This window comes from Pieris brassicae, chromosome 2, assembly GCF_905147105.1.
Source record: "Pieris brassicae chromosome 2, ilPieBrab1.1, whole genome shotgun sequence".
NCBI classification, from domain to species: domain Eukaryota; kingdom Metazoa; phylum Arthropoda; class Insecta; order Lepidoptera; family Pieridae; genus Pieris; species Pieris brassicae.
Genome location: NC_059666.1, coordinates 11,355,781 through 11,377,271, shown reverse-complemented (window position 1 = coordinate 11,377,271; position 21,491 = coordinate 11,355,781). Strand labels below are relative to the sequence as shown.

Genomic DNA, 21,491 nt, shown 5'->3' with positions numbered 1-21,491 from the left:
CACTGATAGATCTGTCATTTTTAAGCAACCAGGACAATTAAGTGAACTAGACATGGAATTGTAAGCCTTATCCATAGATTTATCTACGGAATTAAAAAGAAGCTCATCTGCATATTGTAGCAGATTTTTATGGGAATTTATAGATGATTCCAAATCATATGTATAAATGTTATATAAAAGTGGACTAAGTACCGAACCTTGGGGAAGGCCTTTAAAAACTATACGCTTTAACTCAGAACTTATACTTTCCTACTACTACTATTACTTAGTTTATAGCATTGTATCGTAGGATAAATCTCTACTGGAAGAGCATTATAGCACATGAAAATCCTTTTTGTAGTATTGACGTTCTTAAACGATAAAAGTGAATTATTTTTAAAATTCCAGAATTATTGATCGTTTATTGGTGCTAAATAAAAATCACTAAACGACATCAAAACCTATATAATGTATTTGTAGATAAAGGGTAGGTAGTAGAACTAATATAACAAATTACGAAACTTTATTTGGTCACGTGACTTTTAATATACCATGGTGCATTGACTTATTTGACAATGTCCCGAAGAACCTCGTTCTGAAACCGTTATGCTTCACTATCAAGATTACCACAGATAAAATTAAAATTAAATGTAGTGTTGTCAAATTGTCATATAAATTGATTATTCGGTGCACAGAACACTTACCCATTCAGTGTCCAGCATTCATGTTTAAAAATTAAATATAGCTTATAGGGCATTAGGCGTTTTTATTTAAGACTAAGATAAAAGATTTAGAGCATTTTCATTAATAAAAGTGTAATAATATTTATCTTCGAGTGTTATTTGGCAGCAGACAAAACTCTAAATTGTATACGATTAACGGGACGAAATTTAGTATTACGGTGTTTCAAATCTTTATTTGATTTGTCTCAAAAGGATTCTTTAAATACCACTTAGTTCCATCTGACGGTGTGGTTATAGAACATTTGTTCGTAAGACTGGATATAAAGTGGTCGCCGCGAAATGGATGTGGATACTGGTATGTCTTTTTATAACCTATTGCTAGTTATCAATGAAAGAGTCGATACTCATAGATTTGACGTTGTTTTACCGACGTCCCCTATTAAGCATTACCTAATGAAATGTTTATTTATTTGAACTAATTCTAAAAGATATACATAATTATATTTTCGTCATTTAAATAAAGTAAAAATTATATTACATATGAAAGTTGAACACAGGATTTATATCAACATTTACTGCCAGTTACTCAAATCAATTGCATTGAATGTATGAGGACTGGCAAGTAACACTCCGCTACTCTTTTTTACAGCTTGTGTGGAATTCATCTTTATAATGAAAATAATTGTTTGTTTAGTCTCTATCAACAGTGGGTGCTTTTTGAAGCTGTTGTCATTTTTTATGTCTAGTTATTTTTCAATTTATATAATTTGGTAGTAGTTAGGTGGACTATTTCAAAATCATCTATGCCTTCAACCAAAGTTGGTAACGTTTTACCAGGATTCATACCCAAGATCTTACCTATTCTCAATTTTTTAAATTAATAAAATAAGTCAGTAAATAGTATGAAAATTAAATTGTTTGTTCTAGATGGAAGGAAATCAAGATCCCGGAGCAAATCAGTAAGTATTTTATTATATAGGCTTTTAGAAAAACTTACTTATCCATAAATATGTTCCTTTATCTGTAACTATCTATGTTTTGTGATTTATTTACCTGTAATATTTCAGGCAGAGTCTAAAATGTCTCAAGATGGATCACCAAACTCAAAATCAAGATCTAATTCAAATTCAACATCCCATGGGTCTTCACGCTCTGTTTCGCCTAAATCGCCTCGCTCCAGAAGTGGTTCAGTGAGATCTAACAGATCCCGAAGCGGCTCGCCCAAATCTCTGAGATCAAGAAGTGGTTCTCCCAAGTCCAACGGATCAGCGTCTCGCTCGCGCCGCAAAAGCGTAGCCAAATCTAAAAGCGGGTCTCCCGCATCTAGAAATCGCTCCAGGAGTCCATCGCCAGCATCGAAAAAGAGCCCGAAATCAAAAAACGGATCGGTGCCGTCCCGGAGCGTCTCTCCGGCTAAATCCCGCTCTAACAGTGGGTCGCGGAAGTCAAAGAGTAGATCCCGAAGTGGCTCTCGGAGGTCACGATCACGAAGCAAGTCGGCGGACCTCATGGAGGTGGACGTAGATGCCGCGCCCGCTTCACCTGTTTCGCCCAGTAAGTGGACAAACTACACCAAAAGAGGTCCACGACGTGACATCTAGACATATCATAATGTTTTTTTGTTTCGTGTAGGTACACGCCGATCTCGGTCTCGGTCACGCTCTGCATCAAAGTTGAAATCGGAATCTGCCGGTGAGAATTTTACTATGTACTCCTGATAGCCAAATGATATTATGTAACAATGCCTGTTAATTTTTGGTGAGCGCTTTAAGAAATCTAAGATGAACTATCTCTCTTTGTTTTCCAGCCGGTGATAGAATGCGGAGGTCGAGATCCGGCTCTCGCAAGCGTAAATCTCGATCGAGATCCAGCTCCCACAAGTCAATTTCTCGCTCCCGATCAGGTTCCCATAAATCTAAGTCTCGCTCTAGATCTGGATCCAGAAAGACTCGTTCCAGGTCTGGGTCCAGGAAGTCTCGTTCGAGATCCGGTTCCCCAAGATCAAAGTCGCGATCTCGGTCACGATCGATATCGCGCAAATCTAAATCACGATCTAGATCCGGGTCGCGCAGGTCCAGGGCCAGATCGAAATCCGGTTCCCGATCCAAGTCTAGATCCAGGTCTCGTTCGAAATCGCGATCCAGGTCCGGCTCAAAGTCGGTATCGCGCTCTCGTTCACGATCTCGCTCCAAATCCCGATCCAAGTCACGTTCGAGATCTCGCTCCAAGTCTCGGTCGCGATCCGGTTCTGCTAAATCAGTATCCAGGTAATGTCATGTAATGTAAATGGTAACGCTTTAATTAAATAAATAAGATAGTAGACGCCAATCGTGCAGCGAAAGAATGCCCAAGAAGACATCATAATAAGAGCCCTTTACTGAACTTGAAAAAATAATTAGTAACATTCACACACAACTCACCGGAACGTTTCGCATCGAATTAATATTGTTTTTTGTCAGGTCTCGGTCCCGCTCGAGGTCGGGATCTCGCTCCGGCTCAGAGTCCCCTTCGAGGAGAGAGGGCAAACGGCGCACCGTGCGGCTGCAGTCGGACGACGAGGGCGACGGCGGCGAGGGGAGCGCCGCGACCGAGGCGGCGCCGGCCGAGGGAGGCGAAGGGCCCGCGGTGCCCGCCGTCGTGGCGCCCGACGACTCGTCCGACGACGACGTCCCCGCCGGCGCCTCAAGCTTGGAGGCCACCGGGGGCATGTCGGACTTCGAGCTAATGCTGGCGCGCAAGCGCGACGAGCGACGCGGTCGCCGGCGCCGGCGCGACATCGACATCATCAACGACAACGACGACCTCATCGCGGCGCTACTGCAGCGCATGCGCGCCGCCGCCGACGAGGACCGCGAGCTCAACAAGCGCAATCTGCCCGCCGTTCGCAAGGTGTCCATGTTGAAGGAGGCGCTCTCGCAGCTCATCAAGCGGGACCTGCAACTCGCGTTTCTCGAGCACAACGTGCTCAACGTGCTCTGCTCGTGGCTCGCGCCGATGCCGAACCGCGCACTGCCGTGCCTGCTCATCCGCGACTCGCTGCTCAAGCTGCTGGCGGACTTCCCGCCGATCGACAAGTCGCTGCTGAAGCAGTCGGGCGTGGGCAAGGCGGTGATGTACCTGTACAAGCACCCGAAGGAGACCAAGGCGAACAAGGAGCGAGCCGGGAGGCTCATCTCGGAGTGGGCGCGGCCGATCTTCAACCTGTCGACCGACTTCAAGGCGATGACGCGCGAGGAGCGGCAGGCGCGCGACGAAGCCATGGCGGGGACCCGGCGCCGCGACGAGGCCGGGCCGCCCGACAAGCGCGCTCGGGCGCTGGACGAGGCGGAGCGCGCTGTGCGGCCGGGCGAGGCGGGCTGGGTGGCGCGCGCGCGGGTGCCGCTGCCCTCCAACAAAGACTACGTGGTGCGCCCCAAGTCCACCTGCGAGGCCGACATGTCGCGCCTCTCCAAGAAGAAGATGACGCGCTACGAGAAGCAGATGAAAAAGTTCATGGACCAGAAGCGCCTGCGAGGCGGCTCCAAGCGCGCCGTCGAGATCTCCATCGAGGGCCGCAAGATGGCGCTGTGAGCGTCTCGGGATAACCTCCGACGGCGCGACGTCGTAGCGTCGCTGTAAATATTAACCTTTAAGTATTCATCTCTCCGGGCTTCGGAGATATGACTATGACGATTGTGATCTGTGTATAAGTGATAATTTGTAATTAAAATTCTGATAATAAATGACTGATGATGAATTGCACGCGTGTTGTTTTATTTGAGTTTCGTGAGAACGCTTAGGTTACGTGATAACTTTTCTGATCTCGTTATCTATAAGTTTTATATAGTCCAAATTTATTGCTCACTCGATAGAGCCGTTTTAAATACACGATACTTTTGCTCGTTATCTCTCACGTCTGTGGAACCTGAATTCCTGATTGCTGTTATCTGAATTGACTACGCTGTCAAGTGTTAACCTAATGTAACTCAGTTTTGTTTTAGCATTGAACGGTGAAGCTATAACGAACTTAAAATGCAATTCGACGCTTCCGGTATGTACAAAATACCATACTTTAACCTAAAAATATTATTAAAATGTGAACATCTGACTTAACACTCATTTCATCTGGTATACTTAATATATTATATTTACTACACTAGTGTATACATATTTACTTTATGAATTTATGATGCACTATTTTTTACTTATACAAAGTACGAATGCAAAAAGTATTCATTATTGACGTTGAATGATTGTTGTATGTAAATCAACTGTGTCTTCTGAACTGAACCCAAACTATTATATTAACTTTTGGTGGCGACCGGAAGTTTATAATATATGTTTTTTTCACCATATTTTGATTAACACGCATAGATAATGTACTCCGAAAGAGAAATGGACCCAGTTTTATCATTCATTTTTGCCAGGTTCTATAACGTAACTGTGATACATAAAATAAATCCATATCTATACTCAAATAATAAATAAACATTAAAATGTTTCTATGTTCGTAAGCAATAAACTCCTGAGAACATTTCAGCTGTTTATCACATTCAATCAGATTTTAAACATGCATAAAAAAGTCCAACCGTGCAAACCCGGTAGAGCCTGCTAATGAAGGCCTTGGCAAGGGCTGTATTTCGCAATAGAATCTATTTTATCTTGGCAGTAAACGTTAAACGTTTTTGCTATTATATTTTTGGAGGCGCTAAGTTCTTTAGCGGAAAACGGGCTCGTCTTAAAATATGTATTTTTCCTCATATAAAACGTTCTGTATTCCAAATTTCTAGTTAATCGTGAGGTAGGTTTTTACCCATGCGCCAGTCAGAAATTCAGCGTTGTGGATAGATTAGTATCTTTTTTAATCCACAAGTCACAACATGTGAAGGTCTGAATAGTTAACATCACACAGGACTAGCTATTTCTTGAACATAACACTTCATAACATCTCGTCTCTATTATTTTAATAATTCCTCTTAACTTGCGATTATCAACATTTATTAACGTTATTCACACCCACACATTTTAGACCACCAACATGTCCGCTACAATCCCTTAAAAGATGAGTGGATACTGGTGTCTCCGCATCGGTGCAAGAGGCCTTGGAGCGGACAGACCGAACCTCCTCCTGAACACCGATCAGATCCTGATCCTGACAATCCTTTAAAAGCAGGAGCCACCAGGGCTAATGGACTGGTCAGACCAAAGTTATTAAAAAATCAGATATTTATAGCATTAAAAGGTAGTTTTTTCAACGAAGTCTCGGATAATATTTCAGAAAAATCCAAATTATACTTCTACTTACGTGTTTCCGAATGATTTCCCGGCATTACTGGAGACGGTTCCGGAGCCACCGGCACCCGATCACCCGCTCTTCGTCTCTACGCAGGCCAAAGGGACATGCAGGTATATAAATGTATACTTTCTTTTCTTACTGGATACAACAATTACTAATCTACTTGGTCGGTTATAAATTGTGCTTAGTAGAACTTAGTAGCACTTAGTTTGTCGAATGGTAGAAACTATCTTAAAATGGCATTTTTAACTTAAATTTTAGAAGTTTAATAAATTAATATTTATTCCAGGGTAATGTGTTTCCATCCGGACTCAGCAATGACTATCTCGTTGATGTCAGTACAAGAAATACTTGCCGTTATTGAAGAGTAAGTGTGCTTATTATTCGAAGTCAATAACGAAGTCTACTCTTATTTTGTAGGAACATACAATGTTTAAACTAATACGCCACGCAACAAATACGATATTAATACATAAGGTTAACAAACGTACTTCATGACTTCGTGATGATATCCATATAATTTACCTATCTATTATCAGATTTTGCTTCATGGCTACTTTTGAAAAGCTTTATTGACACCTTAAAAGCTCTTTTAATCACTAATACCATTAAGTTTTTTTGTAGCTATCTTTTTCTTAATTTCTCTGAGGTGGGTATCACAGCTACGTGACCTCGGCGATCGTTACCGGTGGGTGCAAATATTCGAAAACAAAGGCGCGGTTATGGGATGTTCCAACCCTCACCCGCACTGCCAGATATGGGCTTCATCCTTCCTTCCCAATGAGCCCGCCGTTAAAGACAGGTATAAATTTAATATATAGTTTACATAAAAAAGGATATAACGCATTCACGTCTGTCAGTCCAAAATATCCGTTTATGTAAAAAAAATAATTTTCTGATTCACTTTTAGGTCGCAAAAACAATATTTTGAGAAATATGGTAGACCCATGCTCGTAGACTATGTTGAACAAGAATTAATTAAGAAGGTAAAATTGGTATAAATTATTAGTTAGTGAGGAAATTTAATTTCCCTAAAAATCTTTTTTATATTTCAGGAGCGTATAGTACTACGGAACTTGGAATGGGTGGTCGTAGTCCCGTATTGGGCGGCTTGGCCTTACGAGACTCTGTTGCTACCTCTCAACGGCCAACCGCAACGACTCACTGACCTCACACCGAACCAAAAGCTTGCCCTAGCCGAAATAATGAAATACCTTAACACCAAGTACGATAACTTGTTCCGGTGCAGCTTTCCTTACAGTATGGGATGGCACGGTCGGTATTGTGATGTTAAAATATTATCTGCTGTAATATTTGTGACGTAAGACATAATATGATTCGACAGGAGCGCCGACGGGCGCGGCGTCGAAAGACGGTGACAGCCCCCACTGGCTCGTGCACGCCGTGTACTTACCCCCTTTGCTGCGATCTGCCACCGTCCGCAAGTTCATGGTGGGCTACGAGCTCCTGGCGCAAACGCAGCGGGACCTCACACCGGAGCAGGCCGCCACGGCGCTGGCGAGTTGCCCGCACGACCGCCACTATACGAGTTTCCCGGGCAAGGGAAACATGCTTGTGTCAATTGACTAAATTGTCTTTAAGTGCGACGAATAATTTTTTTCATTTTCTTTTTCATAGTTCCGTACGTGTCCCTATCGCAGGAATTCTAATTTAAATATTAAAACTCAGCTTATTCGCAATATTACATAGTACCAATTAATAATTATAAAATGTATAAATTCGTGTGTCGAATGCCTGTCTGGCACGGCTGCTTAAATCTATATACTAAAGAATACAATTAATATCTTAAACTGAGACCTAAAACTACACCCTGGTAGTTCCGACCTAGCCTAACCTAATATACTGCTAACTGCTCACTCACCGACCGTTTCCAGGACAAAAATCCAGCTTCATTTACCAGCTCTTTAAACTATATTGTTTGTTGTCCGTAACACTACTCATAATATCGCTTATATCACTCATAATAAATTCAGATTAATACGATACGATTGTTTAATTTCAACTATACCCATTACCCAATGTTCAGATTTCATTTGAACATTTACCAACTGCTGACATAGCTCCCGTGTGTTCCAAATCTTATCAGCTGAAGAGGAATTTTAATAATATTATATTCGAATATTGATTAATTGCTGACAGGACTCACGTTTGTTCCAAAATGTTAATAGCTGAATGAGCTCAATACACCAACAGCTCACTAAAATAATACCATGTATGTGTGAATATGCGTAAATAGAATAGTAATATTGCTCTGTCGTATTAATTTATCGCTTCCTCTCAAAGACCTTAATTATCGTGGTGAGCCTGCCTGATAGCTTTGAGATAATCCCACCACCTCGAACCTTTGATCCTACCCGTAGGGCTCCGTCTGTTACCTTAGTTATTTTGGTGTAGACATCCCATACTTATTTGTATATTACGGTTACGTCTATATATTTACCCTCTCATATATTTAGTTATCTAGTGCACCTTGCTCATACATACATTACATGAACCGATATTCGTGACATTTAATACATAAAAAGTTTAAAGTTTAAGCACACATTTCACAGTCCTACCTAGCAAGCACTACACCTAATATGTGCCGAGTAGCGACCTATAAAAACTAAAATTGGTTGCAATCTACATTTTAATTACATAACTAAACAATGCAAATATCGTGTAAAAATATATAATTCTTGAAGATTATACATTAATTGACTGAAATATGAGCCGTTGAAGAGGAAGAAACCGTCTGTCGCGTCTATATCTATATCAATGGCATTTACTCAAAATCTAGCAAATGGATTTTAATAAAATTTAAACCAATAGGTAGAGTAGTAAATGACAAATTTAAAAATATATTCTTGAAGATTATACATTAATTGACTGAAATATGAGCCGTTGAAGAGAAAGAAACCGTCTGTCGCGTCAATCAATAAAATCTGTGAAGGCGATTTGGACTGCCCCATCAGAGTTAAATTTTTTCCCTTGCAAGAAGTTGTCCAAATTTCGAAAAAATGGTAATCTGTTGGAGCAAGGTCCGGGGAGTATGGAGGATGTCTTAGACATTCCAATTGAAGCTCTTCTAATTTTGCAGCCGTCTGTTGTGCAGTGTGTGGTCTAGCGTTGTCATGAAGTAGCAGTGGCGTGGAGCGATTGACCAGCCTAGGTTGTTTAGCTTTTCCATCATGGTTTGCAATTGCTGACAATAGACATTAGCCGTAATAGCCTGGCCAGACTTGAGAAAACTGCAATGAACAATACCGGCACTAGTCCACCAAACGCTTACAAGTAACTTTTTTGGGGTTAATTTTCGCTTGGGGCAGGATTTGGATGGCTGGCCAGGATCCAACCATTGCGCTGAGCGCTTCCGATTATCGTAAAGAATCCATTTTTCATCACAGGTAATGATTCGGTTTAAAATACCGTCATTATTGTACCGGTTCAGTAATGTAACGCAGCAGTCGACGCGCGTTTGCCAGTTTGCTTCAGTCAATTCGTGAGGTTTCGGACCTTTCAAGCTTTTTAATCTTCCCAATTTGCTTCAAGTGAATTAAAACAGTTTTATCACTAATACCGTAGCCTGCAACTAACTTGGACGTGGTTTGCGATGTATCCGCTTCCACATTAGCCTTCAATACTTCATTATCAACTTGGGTCTCAGGCCGTCCACGGGGCTTGTTCTGCAGGTCGAAATTTCCAGAACGAAAACGTTGGAACCAAAAATGAGCTGTGTTTTCTTTTGCAAAATGACCGCAATACACATCATTCACCCTTCGAGTCGTTTCCTCAGCACTTGTGCCACGGCGGAACTCGTACTCGTAAATAATGCGATACTTTAAGTTTTCCATTTTGTACAATGAGTGACGCAAACCGAAAAAAAACAGAAGAAAAAAACAAATGAATGACGGTCAGCAAAGCACAAATACATGAGTAAATAGCTGTACAAATTTGAATTTGAAATTCCTAACCAAAGAGGAGGTATTTGAGGTCAAAGTGGTCAGTATGACAAAACGCCAATTTCATATGTAAGGACCTATATTATTGAAGATTATACAATAATTGAATGAAATATGAGCCGTTGAAAAGCAAGAAACCGTCTAACGCGTCTATATCTATATAAATTTCTCAAAAACTAGCAAATGAATTTTAATAAAATTTATACCATTAGGAAGAGTAATAAATGAAAAATTTAAAAATATATTATTGAAGATTATACATTAATTGACTGAAATATGAGCCGGTGAAAAGCAAGAAACCGTCTGCCGCGTCATATCTGGCATAGCAATGGCATTTCCTAAAAACTAGCCAATAGATTTTGAAAAAAAAGAACACTAGATAGAGTGATAAATGGCGAATTTAAAAATATACAAATCATGAATATTGATCAATTATTTACTGAAATATGAGCCGTTGAAAAGCAAGAAACGGTGTCTACGGCATATCAATATCTATATTAATTTCTCATAAACATTTTTCAAGATCTTTTACATGATCTGAGTTCAAACCGGTGTGCCTGGTTGGTTTCTATCTTTATAAAAAAATAATAATTTAGTACGAAAGGATCAGTTATTAAAAATATTTTTTAATAAAGAATATTATTAATTCATGCTATTTTGGCAGAAAAATGTAATGGTTTTAGAAATCATAAATATATAGTTATTTATATAAGTAGTAGTGATATTGATGGAAATATTTAATATTTTTTTAGGTTTTATTGTTTTATTTGTTGGGGTTTTAGTAGGGGAAGCTTTTTTTAACATTACCAGATGGAATTAAGTTATTTAGAAAAGAACAAATTTATTTAAATTATTCTATTTATATTATTATTATTCTCCTGTTATTGGATTTTTTATCTTTAATTATTTGAATAATAATTCCTTATTCTTTTAATATTATTATATTTAATTAAGGGGCTTTATTTTTTTTGTACAAGAGTTGGTGTATATATTTTATTGATAGCGGGTTGATCTTCAAACTCTAATTATTCGATATTAGGAAGTTTACGTGCGGTTGCTCAAACAATTTCTTATGAAGTTAGATTAGCTTTAATTTTTGGGTCTTCTTTAATTTTAATTATGGATTATATATTATATTAAGTTTAAAACAATTTCAAGAAAATATTTATCCTTTAAAGGAGGAAGGAAGGAGAAAGAGAGTTAGTTTCAGGGTTTAATATTGAGTATAGAAGGGGGGGGATTAGCTTTTTTGGTTGAATATTCAAGAATTTTATTTATAAGAATAATATTTGTTTTACTTTACATTATACAGTAAGTTTATTTTTTATTTTAAGGTAATATTTTTTATTTATTTATTTGAGTTCGGGGGACATTACCTCATTTTCGTTATGATAAGTTAATGTATTTATGTTGAAAGGTTTATTTACCTATTTCTTTGAATATAATAATTTTATATTTAGGCTTAAAAATATTTATTATTTAATAATATTATTATTATATATATAATATATAATAATATTATTTACTAAATATTTTTAGTATAAGTTAATAGAATTATTATTCTTTCTTAAGTTTTCAAAACAAATACTTTTACAAGCTTATTAATTAATTGTAAAAAAATATTTTATCCCATATTTTATTTACTATTGGATTGATAATATAATATAAAAAGCAAATAATTGTAAGAATTTGTCCTGTTTTTATTTTTTATTATTAATTTATAACACTCTACTCCCCTGCCAGGGATTTTTTAAACCACATTTTTTCTGCATCGGTAATATTCTTATTTACAATATTCATGGGCGAGCCGGGGCGCAATTCCTCTCGAGACCCGCTCTTTCGCTTTTGTTTGCCTCCTTTAAATATTTAATAATTTTTTCGCAGAACCGTTCCAGGCACGGTCTGTGCTTTATTAACATGTCCTGTAGGCCGTCACGGTCTACAGTCTACACATTTTGTTCTTCATTACTGCAGGCATATGTAGGGCTTGTCCTAATTTTAAACCTATGCAGGTAATGTGCAAAGGCTCCGTGCCCTTGTAAGAATTTGCGCCACCTGGGGAGTGAAACGCTTCTTTTTTATTAACTTATACGATGTTCTTACATTGCCGATAAATAATTTTGTAGTTCCAGCTGTTTCACCTCCCAGGTAGCGCTCGTTCCATACTTCTAGAGTCCTCTGACTTATCTGATGTTTTATATATGACAGGGGGCATGCGGCGTATTCTAGTTTTAATCTGAGTTTTTTCGCCGCTTCTTTTGCTAACGTGTCCGCCCTCTCGTTCCCTAACGTACCAACGTACGCCTTTATCCAGAAGAGGCTTCAGTTCCTCTTTTGCGACACTCTTCCAGGCTCCGGCGGATCTCGGCTACCTGGGGATCGAGAGATCGTCCACTCACAATAGCATCTAGTGCTGACCTAGAGTCACTGTATATTTTAGCGTTACGCTTATTTTCATTTAAGTGGCTAGTCGCGTATCGTAGTGCCGTCAATTAGTGTATTTTTTTTTAAAATGAATAAACCAGTTTTTGAGTTATTGATGTAAATATAGATATACGGCAGACGATTTCTTTCTTCAACGGGTCATATTTCAGTCATCTATTAACCAATCTTCATGATTCATATGTTTTTAGAATTGCCATTTATTCCTTTATCTAACGGTGTTTTCGGCAGACGATTTCTTGCTTCAACTGCTCATATTTCAGTCAATAAATGAACACTCTTCCTGATTTGTATCTTTTTAAATGCGTCATGTAAATGGTGTACTTTTATCTAAATCCATCGCCTAGTTTTTGGGTAAATGCTGTTTATATGGACGCGGCAGACTGTTTCTTCCTCTTCCACGGCTCATATTTTAGTCAGTTACTAACTAGAATTGGAGCTATTTTTAAAATCAAGTAACATTTATGTCCTATGCATTACCGAACATTGGCTTAGAGAATGCTAAATCATCTTTAAATTTGATCAGCACCAAGTCGCAAGTTCGTTTTGCAGATTCTCAGCGATTCATAAAAAGTGAAAGTGCATCTCACGAATTTTTTGAAGAAAAAATGGAGGAAATTTTATGATAAATTTTAAGAACTATAAGTATATTATATGTGTAATGTAATGTAATAATAAGTATATTGTTACGAGTTAGGGGATCGGATAGAAAATGCCGTAGATATCTTCAAAGGTTTATTTCTTGATAAATCAATGAGGAATTTATGGGCACAAATTAATTGCAGAGATGCACTAATAACACACAAAAACACAGTCACTAATTACTTCACTTATGCACACTTCACACAGTACTTTATCACTTGAATTCACTTTATCGCTTCGGTGTTTCTCTCCTGTTATCGCATTCCAAACTAAAGGCGACTAGTCGCGTTTCGGCTCGCTTATATATCCCTGGGAATAATTCTAAACAATATTCGAGAACTTTCTAGGCGGGCTTGCTACTGAGTAGCGATTGCACAATTCTAGAACGTCCGCACTCTTTGTCTCTTTCGCACGTTGCTCCGTCCTTGTCGTACGGCGTTCTAGAGTGCTCAGTCTAGTTTCAAGAAAGTTCTGATCTTCTCTCTCTCTCTCTCTCGTATCATTTCATCCTTGTCTCACACCTAGAAAGTTCGGTCTAGAATATTCCTTCATCAAAGGGGTATACCTAGGCCTGAAAACGCCTGAAAACGGGTCCCCTGAAAACTGCACCACTCTACTACACATGTTCTGAAACCGACTGAAAAAAGGTTTCAGCTTCCTGAAAACTAGGGTAACATTATGGAAATTACAATTTTCTAATATGTGATTGACCCTCTCCTGAAACGGTCAGAAATCATATTACAGCCTGCTGAAAAGTTCTCTAACTAGTGGAAAAATCTAGAAACATTGCAGTCGACCCGTCTTCGTAACAATATTATATTCAATATAAATTTATTAGAAAATACCTCCATTAGTAATAGAAATCATTCTGTTTTTATAATCTTAAGATTGTTTCTTGAGCCTAGAGCCTAGAGTTTGAGTATAGATAATAATGTATTTACAGATGCAGTGACAATGCAAACCTCAATTACAACTAATATTAGCTCAGATCATTGTGGACACTTAGTGGCGCTAAAATGTAAAGTCGTGAAACAAGTAAAAATGAGCAATGTGTTTGTTCCAGTAGATAAAAAGCGGATTGTGAGATTTAGACATAATACAGGTAAACACCTACCTTTATTACCGGTAGTCATTGCCGTTGCACACAATACAACAATTAGCTCCTTATTAATACAAAGTGATTGTATTAATAAGGAGCTCAACGCCATCTTTACTCAAAAGAAATTCTCTCATTCGCAGTGTATATCGTTAAGTGATTGGGCGACAGCGGGAATTTATAAAAGTAGACAACGATTGTATGACTTTTACGCTGAAAAGTCATACAATCAATCAATCATAATGAAGAATTTACTCTTTATCTTTAAAATTATTTAAGAAAGTTTGTTACGCGGCCAAGTCCTTAAATATCAAAAACAAGATAGAAAAATTGATAACTGATAATGAAACTGGTAGATTCAAAGATCGCAATCAAGACATTGAACTTCGTGTCGATAACACTACAATCAAATCTAACGAAATGATATTGATTGTTTTTATATAAGTACTTCTCTAACATTCCAATTTCGACTACTTTCGACTACTTAGTATCTTCAATCATCTCCCGCCCACGCTGAATCGCTGCTCAAAGATAATGTAAACGAGTGCAAGGTTAGTTTTAAATTCCAACCCATTGGTGCCGACGATATAGTAAGGATATCTAGAACCATAGACATTAAGAACACAACCGAGCTTTGGCGTATTTATGTAAAAATAACTAGTAGTATAATTGAGGTAATTGCTCCCCATCTATCTAGCTATAATTTTCAATAATTGTATCGAAAGTGGCGAGTTTCCCGATCTAATGAAACATAATAAAGTAATTCCATTATTTTAAACAGGTAGTATGTCCGACCCCAGTAACTTTAGACCAATTTCCGTACTACTTACTTGAAGTAAAATATTTGAAAAAACTATATTAAATCACTAGTTGATAAGTCTTTTTAACGTAAACAAATTATTACATAATAATCAGTTCGGTTTTACCAACGGTCTCTCGACAGCGGATGCCGGTGTTGAGTTCTATAGATATATCGTTAAGGCTTGGGAGGAGTTGCAAGACGCTTGAGGTGTTTTCTGGGACTTATCACGAGACCTTAATCGGGAAACTCCTCCATTATGGCATCAACGATACCTCACTGAGACTTCTGATTTCCTATTTACACGGTAGAACTAAGAAGGTTGATGTGAATGGTAAGAGGTCCTCTGGGTCGTCAATAGATATGGGGGTACCCCATAGGACTTAATTCTTGGCCCTTTCCTCTTTCTTGTTTATATAAATGATCTACCTTTAATGGTAGAGAAAAAGAATCAGATAGTTTTGTTGGCTGATGATACGTCTTCGATTTTTTAAATCAAACGACAAATAACAAATTTTGACGATTTGAACAATGCTCTCTCTTCGATTGTCAATTGGGTTAGTATGAATAATCTTCTACTTAATGCAAAAAATAACGAAATGCATGGAATTTTGCAAAAAAATGCAAGGTTATGGGTACTAGACCAATTACAAATGATGAGGAATTGAATCTGGATGATACACCTGAATTTCTTGAAATCACAATGGAAAACTTCAGTGATCCCCTGATATTAATGGATTGGCGAAGAGACTTAATTATACAGCTTACGTGGTTAAAAAAACGCTCACTAACGGATGTCGATACAGCTAGACATGTTTATTTTAGTTACTTTTATGTCGAAACTATTTTCATCCTGCAGAAGAAGGCTATTCGTGAAATCTAAAATTTAAAATGTAGGGAGAGATATTCAAGGAAATTAATATACTTACTTACCTGTCCCTCGCAAAATATTTATAAAAATATTATGTATGTGTACAAAATAGCGATAAGTTTACTAGAATAGAACATACGCATAATATTAATACTCGGAACAAACGCAGGCTGCGACTTCCCCGTACTAGATTATCTAAAGTTTCTATAAGAAGTAAAGTAATTCTTTTTTTGGAAAAAGGGATACTCTTCTTTAATAAAATCCCAGAGGCTCTTTTATCTCTGCCTTTTAATAAATTTAAGAAATGTATTAAAGAAAAGCTGTGTAAAAAGGCTCCCTACAAAGTTAACAATTATCTAGTTGATAAAAGGGCCTGGGGCTAGTGCTAGACAGGCTATTTTTAATTAATTTGCGATATTTGTTATAAAATAAGTGTTGTTTGATTATTTTCTATTTTTAAAGAGTACCGAGAGTTTTTCACGCTGGCTTTTTCTCTCGGCCTACACCCTCTTCGTCTTCTTTGCCGATGAGTAGGGATACCTACCTATTAAAATTTAATGATAAGTGATACCTGTATCCTAAAGTCCATAATAAACATATTTTATATTACTTTTAATATTTTTCACTGAAAAAAAATATATATTTTATTACTTTATTATTATTTATTAATTATTTATTAAATAACATTTATTACTTTTACAGTATATTAGTTTAATACATAAATATAAAACTATTTAAAATATAAAAAGCTTATTCGAAGTGGTCTCCATTGGCTGCAATACAGTTCTTTTAACTTTGAGGCCAGATATCAATGGAAGCACGCACTCTTTCCATGGGAATATTCTTACTTGTGCCGAGGTTTTGATACCTTTGTCATAAAAGTATGGTCCAGTCACTCCTTCATAGCTAATACCCCAACAAACCATCACTGAAGTCGGATAGTGCCCACGTTGCACTCTGTCGACTAATTGGAAAGCTTCCTTCGAGCTTAGAGCATAAATACGGTAATATTTTCTGTGGCCTCCCTTTGCGTACCACTTCAGTAGTTGTTTCGCTTTTACCACCCTATTCCTTTATAAAATATCAGTTAAGAAATGAATAGTATGTCTCTTATTGGCTACAAGTCCTAAGTGATCTTTTAAAATACGCGACATGGTTCTAGGTGTTAACTTCATCTCCCGAGATAAAATGTTTTGCTTTCGGACAGGATTTCATCGAATTCTTTCCCTTACTGCTTTGACCTGTTCATAGCCCGGTACGCAAACATTTTACTAATACGAAGTAATAAATAATAATAGTATGGAGAGTTTTAACAATTGCATTTGGCTCCATACCTACTTAATGTAATACAATCACAGCGATTCGGTTCTCTTTATCACCACACTCCATTTTAACATCGCAAAATATTGTACAATATATTGGCGCCAAAATAAGAAAACCCAATGAACAATAATATAAAAATGACAAATTCTAAATTCAAATGTAAAAATTTTTTTTTAATTGTAACAGTATTTATGGCCAGACTAAGAAGATAGTTTATTACAAAATAAATGGCTTGAAAATTTTAAATTAAAATAACAAATAAAATTTTACAGATCTTTCAAGATCGTCGAACCCTAAGAATGTATCAACGAAACTGCATTTTTGTTTAAGATTGTAGATCCAATAAAAGTGTATTTAAAATATTATGAAACGTTATTTATAATAATACTTATAACGCAAGTATACAATATCATAAGGTTATCTTGGTAAGACAATAATTATTTGTTTTTCTCTCATAAATAGGTAATAAATTTAATTAATGTAATAAAGTAGGAATCAATAGCAACATTAAAAATATAATAGACAATATTGTAAACCTACAGGTATTATTAGGTTTCAAAACGTTTATATTCAAAACAATTTTCTTTGGAAAGCTGTGTAGGTTTTCTCGTCTCAATTTATTTGTATATTTCTCGTTAGTATTGCAATTGAGAGTAAGAAGCTTTGACGACCGTTTGAAATTCTTCAGCTGATTTATATTTTTTAATTTGAAATGTTTCTATATATTATACGTATACGGTTTACTACGGGATGTAGAGTAATTATGGATTTAGGAAAGCTTGCACAAACCTATACAATATTATCGCACATTTGTGCGAATAAGTGTTTTTGCATTATAGTATGTATGAACCCGTAATAAAATTTCTTTGGCTATACTATTCGTATACTACTATACTATCTGGCTGGTATTTTTCGTACTGTCAAGATGAGTGAATCTAATGAAGAAATTCGAATAAGAAGAGAAGATACGACGTAATGAAACCGAACCATTTTTGAAGAAGCTGATAACTGGTGATGAAATACATAATTCATGTACGACAAGTACTTGCAAAAAAGGTGGTCAAAGACTGGTCAGGCTTCACAGACTGTGGCGAAACCCGGGTTAACTCGCCACAAGGTGATGCTGTGTGTATGGTGGGATTGGAAAGGCATCATCATCTATGGCAAAATCATCTTCCTACCTAGAAGATGGCAAAAAGTTATCGAACAAAATGGTATTTACATACTTTAGTTAAATGTCAATAAACTATATTGAAAAATGTAGTGAATTTACTTAAAAAATGCGAAGAAACATTTTCGCCAACCTTACTTAATTGTTTTTTTTTTAATTTTATGCCTTTGATTATTTAAGTAAACGGTTAATAAAACATTATTGACCAAACATACCTAGAGCTTATAATGGCAGATTATTCTACCCCAAGTATCGGCAGTTTACCTGATGACGTGTGACCCTCCGCGTTGTGTCGGTGCTGTGCGTATGGTAATACTATTGGCTATTCTTTATATTATATGCATATGACCTCTGAAGTTAAATTGAGTTTTGTTAGACAACAAAAACACTTTAGTGCTAAAGTAACTTTCGGCCAATCACATTAGTAGATGAGTAACTTTTTCTGAATGTAAAAATGTCCAATATTTTAAACATAATATTAGATTAGATTTTTTGTGTGCAAAAACATCGGGATCTGTATACATATAGACTGAATATCTATATATACACTCTTTGTTATAATATTGTTATTTTATTATATTTATGCACATTATATTTAAAATACACACAAAATATTGACGTCAGCTATCGAGTGAAACGTAGAACGAGTCAAAGCTTAAAAAAGTGGAAACTACGTTATAGAGTTTATATACAATCTGTAAATATTATTTATTGAATTGTAGTTGCAAGACATACTGTACTATTAATACAATTTAATAAATAAGAGGGCAACTGGCGGCCTGATTCGAGCGATCACTTCCAGGCAACCACCGTAAGGATTAATATAATTATTATTTAAGGTGAGAGCAATTACTTAAGCTATAAAGAATGGAAAAAACAAAGCAATTATAACATATTCAGTCATGGAAAGGGCACATGACTCACTTTTTCTCCTTATTAAATTTAGTGCGGTTATTATGAAATAGTAGCACGGTAGTAGAGCTAAGTGGATCTATCCCTATCTATAAGTGAATCGAGTCATCTTATCCAAGTTTGTCACTGAACCTTCCCCATATCTCGGCGATAATTATCGCAACTCATATCAACAGTAACTCAATTGAGTTACTGTTGAGATGAATCGACGACGAACAACAGCAGATATATCACTATACTACATGTCATGAAATAATTAACTTACAGTTTTATCTTATAAATAATTATATAAGGGAATTGTTGCGACATTGCGAAAGTTTTATACCAGGCGCAAATATTATTGTAAGGTGCCACCACTTTTAATTGTACTTGACCAGTGAAAGGTCATACAAAGAGTAATACAATCTTTACAAGAAGTTTAAAGAGTTTTATAACAATAATTCCCACAGTATTTAGGATTGCACATAGTACAATACATACCAATATATTTCATATATTATACTTATTTACTAATAAATTGTTTAGACGTGATTTAGCGCTTTTACCTATTTCCTATTAAAACAAGATTTTTCCTCTCGTCTACTCATTCCGTAAATTGACTACGTATGCTTCACTGTTTATAATAACCCTACAAATATTTAGTTATTGAGGTACACTTTCACTTATCTTCAAGCGTCGTTGAATAATATTAACCAAATCACCGATAAAGCTTTTGATAAAAATATATTTGCTTACATGAAATATTTTAAATATGGCCTCACCATACATTTGTTTTTTTTATTATTTTGTATTATTTTACTTAAATTCAAAAGAATACTTATGTACTAGACTCAATCGAAAACTTTTGAACCCTTTAAAGGAAAGACACTAGAATTATCGAAAGGGTTCCCTTAGAGCCAAATTATTTTTACTAGGAAAGAGCTAGTGATGACAACATACCTACTTCAGTGCATTCCATAAAAACAAACCACTTTTCTCATTTTTAATAAACTCATCCAGCGAAACTATATTAATATTTTTAATTAAAGCGTCGAGTGTTCTTCAAATGTTGATATTACGATGTTCAATATAAATGACATATGTAACGACACATATGTTACGAAGCTACAATTTACTATATAAATAATATTATACATATTTTGATCAGCTACGTCCAGTAAAGTAAAATTATGAACTAATTAGGATTGGGCACGACTGTTATGCCTTACAAAGTCAGTCCTTAATTGTATTGCAATCGCTTAAGTTTAAAACCTATAATTTGAATGTACCATTGAAGCTCTAGCCTAACCCACACGTGATCTGATAATATTCTCCTAATCACTGAATGGCTGGAAGGCATTTGCGATGTATCGTAATGGAATAATGCGTTCGGAGAATATTTGAAGGTAATGTAACGTACATTTTCCTTTGAGTGCAAGATTATTGTTCGAGAAAATATTAGGCAGGCCTCAGGTCCTATTGAAGCAAATATTTCTATAATTACATTTGTTTTTTATAAGATAATTTACACCAGAGCAAATAAAAAAATGTCGTAAAATATAACATTTAGGTTATAAATAAATTAATAATAAGCAAAGTCAAAACAAAACTGGTCATACACCTAAACATGGTTATCGAAAGTGGAAAGTTACATCTTTTATCGTCGGGGTTACTGAACTACATTTGGACTATCATCCAAAACTATAGCACAGAAGCAATCCACTTACATTAGTGTTTATGGCCCTAATCACGGAAGCGGAATGCTCAAACAACCCGTGTCTTACTGCTTTTGCCATTGTAGTACTACGCAGTCAACGTCTTCAATATATCTTCAGTCACGTATTACCAAGCCAGTTTATTTCATGGTTTATAGTGACGGGAAAAGTAGGTGCTTTGAGTTGTGTTTAATCTTCTCACATATAATTTTAAGCTAAGCTTCCTACATTATTAAATATTGTTAATTATTTTATCCAAATGGTATTATAAAGAATAAATCGTAGTATTATCTTATTTTCAAATTGATATTCTGGAAGAGCGAAACTCTATTTTAAAAGATACTCTAACATTCTTTGAAGTTAAGTTAACATGCAAATTGCCTCGGGCTAATTGTGCTTGTCGAGCGTCTTACGAGACTTTACCTAATAAAGGTGGGTTTAAATTACTAACGATATTAATATGTTCAGTGTATTAAAACAGATTTAGTGCTGAGGCCACTATTAGTGGTATTCACTATTAGTGTGAGAAGTTATCAACCGAAAGACAAGTTCACAGCGTAATCCACGCGAAGCTGCTTATGCGTGAGGCGTGTAGCCTGTACTCTCAACTCTGTAGCAGTGCGACCTCAGTCGTGGCTCGTA

The 21,491-nt window shown here is 36.5% G+C and overlaps 2 protein-coding genes across 2 annotated transcripts; both read left to right on the top strand.

Annotated features, from left to right (window-relative positions):
- Window positions 1-677: 677 nt before the first annotated feature.
- LOC123720400 (protein IWS1 homolog) lies at window positions 678-4,403 on the top strand. The gene is made up of 6 exons (XM_045676992.1): window positions 678-1,017; window positions 1,590-1,621; window positions 1,730-2,216; window positions 2,295-2,354; window positions 2,470-2,929; window positions 3,122-4,403. Exons 1-6 carry the CDS (start codon window positions 1,002-1,004, stop codon window positions 4,230-4,232), a joined length of 2,166 nt encoding a protein of 721 aa, XP_045532948.1. The 5' UTR covers window positions 678-1,001; the 3' UTR covers window positions 4,233-4,403.
- Window positions 4,404-4,530: 127 nt separating this feature from the next.
- On the top strand, window positions 4,531-7,941 carry LOC123720798 (probable galactose-1-phosphate uridylyltransferase). The gene is made up of 8 exons (XM_045677559.1): window positions 4,531-4,692; window positions 5,671-5,837; window positions 5,920-6,047; window positions 6,227-6,304; window positions 6,587-6,739; window positions 6,848-6,923; window positions 6,993-7,212; window positions 7,283-7,941. Exons 1-8 carry the CDS (start codon window positions 4,674-4,676, stop codon window positions 7,525-7,527), a joined length of 1,086 nt encoding a protein of 361 aa, XP_045533515.1. The 5' UTR covers window positions 4,531-4,673; the 3' UTR covers window positions 7,528-7,941.
- Window positions 7,942-21,491: the final 13,550 nt, after the last annotated feature.

What these genes read in the sequence shown, in the direction of transcription:
- LOC123720798 (XM_045677559.1), top strand. An exon ending in CAGGCCAAAGGGACATGCAG is followed by an intron (nt 6,048 to 6,226) that starts GTATATAAATGT and finishes TATTTATTCCAG; the next exon opens with GGTAATGTGTTTCCATCCGG. An exon ending in GAGCCCGCCGTTAAAGACAG is followed by an intron (nt 6,740 to 6,847) that starts GTATAAATTTAA and finishes ATTCACTTTTAG; the next exon opens with GTCGCAAAAACAATATTTTG.
- LOC123720400 (XM_045676992.1), top strand. An exon ending in CGCTTCACCTGTTTCGCCCA is followed by an intron (nt 2,217 to 2,294) that starts GTAAGTGGACAA and finishes TGTTTCGTGTAG; the next exon opens with GTACACGCCGATCTCGGTCT. An exon ending in TCTGCTAAATCAGTATCCAG is followed by an intron (nt 2,930 to 3,121) that starts GTAATGTCATGT and finishes GTTTTTTGTCAG; the next exon opens with GTCTCGGTCCCGCTCGAGGT.